The sequence below is a fragment of the Siphateles boraxobius genome, unplaced genomic scaffold (genome assembly GCF_051911475.1).
Source record: "Siphateles boraxobius isolate OS27281-9 unplaced genomic scaffold, OSU_SipBor_1 5, whole genome shotgun sequence".
NCBI classification, from domain to species: domain Eukaryota; kingdom Metazoa; phylum Chordata; class Actinopteri; order Cypriniformes; family Leuciscidae; genus Siphateles; species Siphateles boraxobius.
In genome coordinates, this window is record NW_027509141.1 from 2392501 (window position 1) to 2403030 (window position 10530).

At 37.4% G+C, this 10530-nt stretch overlaps 1 protein-coding gene across 1 annotated transcript; it reads left to right on the plus strand.

The window, feature by feature from the left end:
- Positions 1-4438: 4438 nt before the first annotated feature.
- LOC143712206 (single-strand selective monofunctional uracil DNA glycosylase-like) lies at positions 4439-9521 on the plus strand. The gene is made up of 3 exons (XM_077204483.1): positions 4439-4549; positions 5249-5543; positions 8118-9521. The coding sequence occupies exons 1-3, from the start codon at positions 4524-4526 to the stop codon at positions 8640-8642; spliced, it is 846 nt and encodes a 281-aa protein (XP_077060598.1). The 5' UTR covers positions 4439-4523; the 3' UTR covers positions 8643-9521.
- Positions 9522-10530: the final 1009 nt, after the last annotated feature.

The following is a 10530-nucleotide window of genomic DNA, read 5'->3' on the forward strand; positions in this document are numbered from 1 at the left end:
CCATCAAACATTTTGGGAACGTTACATTTAAAAATTCTCTAAACATTCAGAAACAAGTGTTAACATTTAAAAAAAAATTAAGTTACTACAACCTAATTAAGAAAAAGCCAATTAACAGAAATTTGAGTTTAAATTACAGACGATATTAAGCTGATGTAATGATTAACATTATAACGTCAACAAAACTCTATAAATAATGTTTGCGACTTAAATGGTTTAATTAAAACAATTAATTATAATTTTTTACTTGCAACCATGCATTTATTAAAGTTGCGGTAACAGGTCCGATAAATGACCTTTTAGAGTGATATTATATGAAAATTAACGGGTGTTGCTCCTAATATTGCAGGAAAAAGGAATCCAAGACATGTCTTTAAAACAATCTGTTGGCAAGAAAACAAGGTTTGAAAGATGAGGTTCTGCAATAGGCCTATATAAAAGCAACAAGCTTATATTTGAGAATATAATGAAGTATTTATAATTAAGTTCTAAAGAGTCTTCCGCTAAATGTGACCTTCTTTGAATTAAAGAATGTGACCTAACTACAATTAATAATATTCCAATTAAAGATAAGATATTTTATTTAGGTATCTCTAAATATTAAAATCAAAATGATATATGTGTATTTCATTTCCCCCCTCATAAAACACATAGAAAATGTCATTTATGTCTTGCAGAGAGACTTTTCTCTGAGGGGAGGATGTGGATAATAACATTATCAAGTATTGACACAATGTAATTTAATTTCATATGGAAATATGACATACATTATATCAAGAAATCTGTTGTTTTAAATTCTTATGTAAATGGTGGTCTCAATATGTTAAACTTTTGTACATTTAATAATACTCTTCTTAAAATGAACTGGGCCAAACACTTTCTCAAAAATCCAACCTCTGTCTGGAACTTTATTCCACATTATATTTTCTCCAAATTTTGTGGTTTACATTTTTTTGCTTTGTAATTATAATGTTGAAAAAGTACCAACTAAAAAATTATCTAAATTTCATAAGCAGGTCCATCTCGCCTGGTCTCTGCTATACAAGCACAACTTTTCTCATCATAAATATTTTATCTGGAATAACCGAGATTGTCACAATCCCTGTATGTGTCTTGTAGGACTTTTATGTTAAAGTGTATTCTTAGTTCCCCATTGTTTCTGTGTTCAGTTCCTGTTTTGGCTTGTTTGTCGCCATAGTTACCCTCATTAGTTCCCATCACATGTAATGACCAACACCTGTCCCACATTTTAGCCCCTTGTTAACCGGTCTATTTACACCTCTGTGCTTCAGTTGTTGTGTGGCGGTCGTTTTGTCAGTCTCCTATCGAGTTGTCCATCGTCTATATCTTGTTAATACCTTCTTAAAGAAATTCAAAAATGATTTTAAAGCTACATTATGTAAAAAAAAAAAAAAATTGCCATGGTAGGGGTCACTAACCATCAAAAAATTAAAGGCGTAGGTTTATGACGCAGTGATAAGCGGAATTATGGAATTTGTCATCATGCTGATGGATCTAATAATGTTTATGGATGAGTGAATACATTCATGTTTTTTAATATGACTGTGATATGAAGCAGAGCGCGATTGCTAATGAGAGACAGATCTCACACGAGTCCCGCGGATATAAAGGAATGAGGACATTTCATTCTACCGAACTACACGCAAGTGCTGGAATACTACTCACACAGGTCAGTTTATGTAAGTTACATAAACTGACATGTGTGAGTCAGTAATGTAATTTGTACATTATGTAATTTGTTACATAATGTAACAAATTAAAATTGTGAGGTAACGCAGCGCTGTTTCACTTGGTCTATACTATCACACTAAACTGCATTTGATTGTGTTAAACTTATAATGTTATTCTGTGTTAGTTTGTCTGTATGAGACTAGCAGTAAGCTAGATCAACATTAGAATAACATACTGATCATATTCTAACATTTTGTCATGTCGAGCAATATAACATTAATTTGTTTTGTGCATTTGCTCACCTGTGTAATAAAGGACAGAGACGCCGCTCTTGCATGTCAAGTCGAAGTAACTCGTGGACGTGGAGCTCTCGGCATCTCGAAAACACAACGCTGATATCGATCCTCGTTTTATTTCTCCTTTTGTCCCAAAGTCTGCTGGCCTTGGTCCATAATGTTTGGACGAAACAACAACAGCGTGAGCGTGCCGCTAGACAAAAACACAGTTGTCCTCTGTCACCATGGTTACTATGGCAGTACAAGCGGAAAGGGATAAGGCATAATATATTACGTCACTGACAGGTGACGGTGAACAGGGACGGGCACTATTTAAAAATGTGAATTTTTCTGAATTTACAAACTCTTGGAAACATTCAGGATAATGGAAGTACACAATTGAAAGAAATATATAACACTGTGCAACAGGGCCGGATTAAGAGTTCAGAGGCCCCAGGGCACAATGTCTTGTAGGCCCCCCCTTAGGCAGGCCAAATGTATATTTTGTCCAAGTACATTTTAATTTGGCATTTACAGTTTTACTGACTTAAAAGGAACCTCGTTGTACTATGCTGGAGTAAAGTTCATAAATGGTCGTTCTTTCCCATAGGAATTTGTAAAACTATATGTTGGGTGGACCTCTGTGCCTCTAGGGGGGTTCGGGGGCGTGCTCCCCCGCAAGAAAATGTTTGTACATTTTAAGGTTAAATGCATCAATCTCGTGCTCTTTGAGAGCTCAAAATTAAGAGCTTCAACCCATGAACTGCTCGTTGAACAAAGAAAAAGCATTGATTTGTACCAGGAAAATAGAGGGCTCAAACATCTTTTTAGTTATGAGAGTCTCAGTCTACATTACATTATCATTGGTGTTTTAGGATGCCAAACAATTATTATAATAATGTAATAATGATTTATATAATTATTCCTATGTCGTAAAATCCATATAGCCTATAAATGTACTATATAAATGAATATTTCAAAAGTATATTATAGTCTACATTACACTATAATACAGGAAAATTAAGATACTTTTGTCCTAATTTCTTCACTTGCAAGAAATAAACCCTTGAGCTTGTATTTAGGAGAAAACACCAGATAACCATGCTGATCGCGTGAGCAAAGAGCGCACTTTTCTTTAAATCACGCAGCACAAACAGGATGCCTATTCTTAAAGTCTTGTGCTGTTTTATAAAGGCACAAAGCCATATCATGGTTTGGATTTTAGTTCGTTGGCAAAATATAACGCTAGAGACCTTTATGTTAGGGAAGGTTATACATTTTACATCTCATATGTGTTGGGAAAAGGGAGAAGAGAGAGTTCGGCAAAAGGCGGATTCGAACTCGGGTCGAGCGCATCAAAAGCTGCTTTCTAGCACTTCACGCGCTACGACCTGCGCCACTGTAGCTATTCCGTGAAGGACGTCTTTTTGCTAAAAAAACAGGCACTTGGTGCAAATATACGCTCCGTTATCTAAAATATTTGTTTTCTTCCCCTCGCTTGGGCCACAAGTGCGCATGGCGAACTTGCAATGAATACATTTTATCAGACCGGCCCTCGCGGCCTCGAAACACTACCGGCCCAGCGGGGAAACTCCCGACTCTCCCGATTGACACTCCGCCCCTGGTGCCCAGGGCCCCTTAGATGTCGTGGGCCCCTGGGCAAGTGCCCAGTTGCCCTAATGGTTAATCCGGCCCTGCTGTGCAAGTGGTTTTAGGATATTTTGATACAAAATTCTTACATATTGTACCTTTAACACAAACTTTTCTTTTTGTAAACCGCACCCAGAAACTGATGCATTTATTTTGGCTTTGCCATTACTCTAAAATTATTTTGGAAAGATTTTTCCCTATTTGTTATTGAGGACATTGATAAGGATTTTTGTTTACTTTGGGAAAAGGTTTTGATTGGAAGTTTTAATTGAAAAAGAAGCATTTACACAAAAGCTAAATATACATCTTATTTTGTTAACAAAATGTTATATACATGTATATAAATACTCAGGTCAGAAACCACTTTCTTATGTTTTAGCCTACTTACTGAAGTACCACATTACTTCGGAACTATCTCTAACTCGTTTAACAAGAAGACTTTAAAAATAATTGAAACATTTAAGTCTTACGATCTTTTCCTTTGATAGGCAATGTGATCCATTCTGTGGTGCGTTTCCCAAAAGCATCGTTGGCCAACTATGATCGTAATTTCCATTGAACTCTATTGGTAACGACGAAACTTACGACCATAGCTGCTAGTTGGCTTTGGGAAACGCACCCCTGATTAGTTACTTTTTTCCCTTCTCTTTTTTTCTTTTCTTTTTTCTTATTTATTCTACATTGTGACTGTTTCGTTTGTTTATATAATGTGCTCAATGTTCTACAATGTTCTCAAATAAATAAATACATAAATAAAGAGTAGTCCTTCCGCATTGCTGTTGCTGACTCCGTTCAGTTGATGGCGGTAAAGCACCTAAACGCTAGTTTCCCAACAAACAAGAAGAAGATCCCAGGGTGCAACGCGGTCCGATCGCGCTTTTGTTGCCGGAAACCCCTTTTGGGAGAATGCAATCACAGCCAGATATTGAGAGGTAAAATACAAAATACCTGATAAAATAAGATCTAATAAGCGCTGTTATAAGATGTGTGTTTGTAAGACTTTACGCCAGTGAAAAAAGGGGGTTTGCCTTCACGAAATCTCCGTATTTGAAAGGAAGAAAGACTATGAGCCTCGTATCGCCAAAAGTCATATTTTTTCTAATAGCAAAAGAAACTCACAAAGCAGCGTAACGAAATGAAATTCAGTCAAACATTAGTAATAATGTAGCAGTAATACTTAAAAACAGTTGAAGTTTGTGTGAGGCATTAAAGCATTGGAACCTGTAACGTTACTATTACTCTGCTGTAGACTTATTATGTGTCTGTACATTGCAGTACTGTTCAGTTACGTCATATTGCCTTCCCCATACTATTATTGCATTTAACTAGCATACAAATATAGTTCCGTGTTGCAGAGTAATACAAATGAGATTCAATACAGCAGAACGTCAGTTCAGTCCAATATAACCACAGCTGTACTGCAAAATGAACTATTCACTGTCAAGAATTGTGGTTACAAGTTATGTTAATTCTCAAATAATTTCCCACCTGATTAAAGTTCTTGAAACAAGCATTCGTTGGTATGATTTTATTAAAACAATCGAGTTAATTTTTGCAATAGCCATCATGCCAACAATCTGTTTAAACTGAGTCAGTTATGATTTTTTTTCTTCTTTTTCCCCCATTTGTAGGTTGGAAAATGAAGAAGCATCTCAGGGAGACGGTTTACTGGGAATAGATCCCACCGGCCTTCCTGACCAGCTGTTTAACAGCTCTACGGTTGCCTCGAGGTTCCTGCGGGCTGAACTGGAGTTGAATCTAAGGTTACGGACACTGTCGTTTGGAAAACCAGTGCGATACACGTACAACCCGCTGGAGTACGCCTGGGACACACACCGATGCTACGTGGAGACGTTCTGTCAGGGAGGGCAGAGCGTGCTCTTTCTGGGCATGAACCCTGGGCCGTTTGGCATGGCACAAACCGGGGTCAGGAGACTTTCATTCTTTATTCTCAATTCACAATATCTATCTTTGCTCAGTAAAGAAATGAAGACATAGGTAGAACGGCCTTACATACACATAAGGGGTACTTCACCCAAAAATGACAATTCTGCAGTTATTTGCTCATTCCCATGCTTTCTTTTTCTTTTCTTCAAGTCTAGTCACCTATATTTATATAACACTTTATGTAATACAGATTGTTTTGAAGCAGCTTAGGAAAATAACAATCAATAGGCCTAATGCACAAAAAAACGTATTCTGCTCAAATCAGTTCAGTGTTGATTCAGTTCGGTTAAATAACTTCATCAATTATGAGTTTTGAGTTTTGTTAATACATTGAAAGTCACTGGGATGAATGTTGTATGGATCCCAACATCACTCGTAATATCTTTTGTGTTCAGCAGAAGAAATAAATTCTTAATTTACACATGGTTTGTCTTAAAGCACATTAAAAACTCCACATTGACATACAAACAACATTAAAAACTGGATTTTCACCACAGGGGGACTTTAACTTTTGGCCAATCCAATTAAGTTGTCTAGGTTTGAGTCTCGATCTTGAGCCTTTTATCTGTACAAATGTTTAAAATAGCAGAAAGACAGTCACTCCTCTGTGGTGGTTTTGATTGGTCGCAGATTGTAGCACGAGCAACGTCATAGGAAATACAAAAGCAGATAAAATACACAAAAGCTTATATGATAGTGACTGCACCTAATATTAGCAGCATCTGTGAGTTCTCATATAAAAAATGATCCTAATAGCACAGTTATTAGTTATTGCAAAGACTGTAGATATACAAAGGGCCGGTACAAATACCCACACTTGCGGTCTTGTCCACTTGAGAGCGAGGGCACGCAACAGAACGTAAGTACGCAAGACTCTCCTAGGTCTTAAAAAGGCCAAAGCTCAGTTCCCTAAACCGGTGTTATCCGAGGCCAAACGTATCCCATCATGCCTCATGTTCAGGAACTCACGTGCCCCAAAATCACGAGATGACGAGGAAAACATTCCACTGTACGTTAGATTAATTAGATATTAAATATAATTTGGTAGTAAAACATAAATGGCTGGTTTCACAGATTAAAAAGCATGTTTGAGCTGTTTTAACTGAAAGCAACTTGCTCTGATATCTTATATCAGTCATTGTTTTGTCTCAAGATTAACACCAGTAATGTTTTTTTCTAAGACATGTTTATAAAAGCCATTTAAATGTCCTAATTAAATGATTGAACCAAAACCTAATCCTGGCTTAATCTAAACCCTGTCTGTGAAACCAGGCCAAAGTGTTGAGTCATGTTGTACAACATTTGCAACTGCTTTTTATCACTGAATTGGAAGAACCACAGTTACTAAATTGTGTCGTTTATCACATAGGGATTATTGGACAGATATTTAGATGTTTATTTTAAAATGTAAAGTATTGAAAATTAAAATAAATCTCTGTAAACACTTAAGTGTGTCCCATCGGTTAATCAAAAGTTCTACTCACACGTGTGGTCTTTACGCTTGAACACTTGGGCCAAATACGGGAAATACATCATGAAAGTAGACAAATGGTCAAGTGTGGGTATTTGGACAGGCCCAAAAGTGCTACACTCCTATGACAAATGAATGAGAGAAAGTGCAATATGACGAATAAGTCCCGCCTTCTAAATAAAAGAGCCAACAGTTGCTTGATGAGGTCATCGCGTCACTGCTACAGTCAGTGTTTTGAGACGTGTGCTTATGACTGCACGCGCGCACTGGCTGGACCGGCCTGAAAAATAAGCTTTTTTTAATGTTATTTGAGCATGAGAAAAAAAAAAGTTTATGTGAAAGTTCATGTCAGATTTTGTTGCTGATTTAAAATATGTTATTTAAATGCAAGCAATTTTTGAGATTTCAGGATTCTCCCATTAAAAATAAATAGGATTTGTTCGTGGATGCACGAAGTATCTGCCCAGCGGCGTTGCAAATATGGCTGCCGAGTGAACAGACTTTGTAGGGACATAAAGTTTGGCACACCTGTATACCACAGCAACAAAGATGAGGCATGATGCCAAAATGACTCTGAGGCTGTATCTATGAAATGCTTTAGCATATTGATATCAAACTTTGTACGTGTCATTCACCTCACTCTGACCACACCACATTCATTTGGTCACAGCGCCACCTATTGGTTGAAAGTGATAAACTATTAAATCAAATTACTAGTGCATGTACTTATGGTTTTTCAGCCATTTTGCACAAAATCATCTTAAAATGTCTTTAATTGCTCGTTGTTGCAGTCGGTCTGATAATTCCTGGCATGTTGGCATGACTTATCCTGTTCTTTGTGTTTGGCCCTGATAATTGCTGCTTGCAGATATATTTATTGGTTACTTTTGTAAGATTCTTGCATGAGATTTTATAATAATTTCTCATGGATTTAAAAAAGCAACAATAACTGTAGCAACTTTGATATTTTTATGGAAACTGTGGTTAGCAAATGTTTGTGAGGGACTCATTTGCTGAAAACACACTCTGGTGTGACATAAGTTCCTGGAGCAAACAGATCAATCTCTTTATCCCTAAACAAGGTCCCGTTTGGCGAGGTGAAAGCAGTTCGTAACTGGTTGAAGATCAGCGGGTCGGTCGGGCGCCCGGCAGAGGAACACCCGAAGCGCCGGATCACGGGCCTCGACTGTCCTCACAGTGAAGTGAGTGGAGCCCGCTTCTGGGGCTTCTTCCAAGAGCTCTGCGGTGAACCTCACAACTTCTTCCGCCACTGTTTCGTGCACAACTTGTGCCCTCTCATCTTCATGAGTGAGTCTGGCAAGAACCTCACGCCCCCCGAGCTCCCGGCTGCGGAGCGGGACGCCCTGTTGTCCTGTTGTGATAGCGCTCTGTGTCAGGTGGTCACTGCACTGGGCGTCTCAATGGTCATCGGAGTGGGTAAACTCGCTGAGCAACGAGCTCGACGTGTGCTTTCTGAAGCAGGGATCACAGTGAGGGTGGAGGGCATCATGCATCCCTCCCCGAGAAACCCACTGGCTAATAAAGGATGGGCAAACATAGTTCGAGAGAAACTAGATCATCTGGGGGTGTTGAGTCTGCTTACCTGAGGATGAGGATGATGATGATGATGATGATGATGATGACAGACACTACCTCATACGCATTTTAAAATTCCCCAAGCAATGCTTTTGAACCTTACTCTTTCCATTTTAAGTTACTTAATGAAATAAGACATCGGTGGATGAGGTAATGTATAAAACAGATGTTATGCCCATTAATGGAGTACTTCAACACTTTATTTTATTTCTTTTTACATGTAATATTTATCAGTGTGTGTCTATATATGTGTCTAGATTTTTTGATGGTCATTTCTTTTGGGGGGAAAAATCTTTTGTATGTTAAAATGTAAAGGTACACGAATATGTGGCCATGTCTTTTTTTTTTTACTATTTTTAATCAAACATTTTTTTTGTATACATTTGGAATTTTGTATTGTGTTTTATTTTTATGATGACATTTTGTAGACCTAGAAAGGGTTAAACTAACGATTCCATATAAATCTATTTACTGCAAATGTACATGATTAAATTTGGCTTAAACTACCGTACTTACTGTATATAAGAATTTAATTATAACACACTAACTAACCCACAGTGGGTTAAATAGGTCATGAATTGAGAAATCAAATTTTACTTGATCTTTTGACATATAAAATGTCATATCCTGTGAGTTTCTGAACTGAAAAATGCCTTTTATTTCTAAATTATTCTCGATGTAATAATCATACTAACATTATAAGTGCACCCCAGGAAACATTATAAAATAGTGCAGTTCATGACCTCTTTAAGCAGGATGCTTGTATAGAGTTCAGTCTTGTTTTTGCTGTATAGTGGATGATGTATTTCATTCTCTGTGGTTAACCTTTAATGTTGAGTCAAATGTGTCGTGATGGCAATAAATTCTACCTCATGTTCATCACCATCCTATAATTTTGTGTTTTTCTGTTAACCAAAGTGTCAAATGAGAACAAATATATTCATCTAGTCTGATGTAAAATCGGAAGCTTCTTTCTTTTTGGCATGATGGTCTGTTACTCAGACCCTTTAATAAATGTGTTGTTTTTCAGTTTAAACCAGAAACAAATCCTTCACATTTGTATGAATAATTGGAAACGCTTGATTTTACAGTACAGTAGTGTGGTTACCTAGAACGTACTGGTAATATAAGGTAAGTACAAGGGTTAAGGGTAGGTTCAGGGTTAGTACCTAGTTATTACCCAGTTATTGTAATTACTATAGTACTAGCATGTACATGGGGAACAGGACTGTAAAATGAAGCGTTACCGAATAACTGTAGTGCTTGAGTACCATGTAATCGCAAGGCAGTTAATATAGATAATCTGAAATATAATGAAAAGATCCAGCCTTTGAATGTATATTAATTGAAGGGAAGTGTATCTGAATACACTGTATTGTATGAACAATACTCCGGTCTTCATTGAGACTCAGGTGTGCAGAGTGGTTTTATTCTGTCATCTAGTAGTCAGTCTGTCTAGTGTAGTCCAAGAGTGTGTTTAACTTGTGCATATTAAATTAAAGCCCAGATTTCACACAACAAACATATTAAGTGGTGCACACACACACACTTTCAAGGCACTCAACTCTTGTTGTACATAAGCACTCTTGGCTATTAAACATGCTCTTTCTGCCGATGATTGAGATGCACACAGAGACGTCCTGCTGATGAAACTCTTCGACTGGCAAGAGCAAGCTGTAAATCTCCTGTCCTTCTTCTACTAGACCTGCGTCTGCTGTCTTCGACACAACAGATCCTCACACGGTCATGCAGGCTTCTACCACATCTATGCAGATGATCATTGCAACTTTACGTAGACAGAGCTTCGGGTAAGTTGCTATGTAAGTCGTGTTGTGTTTACTATAGGCTCAGTTCGCTACAGTATACTTTAGACTTTTTAAAGTGTAGTATTAACAGAAA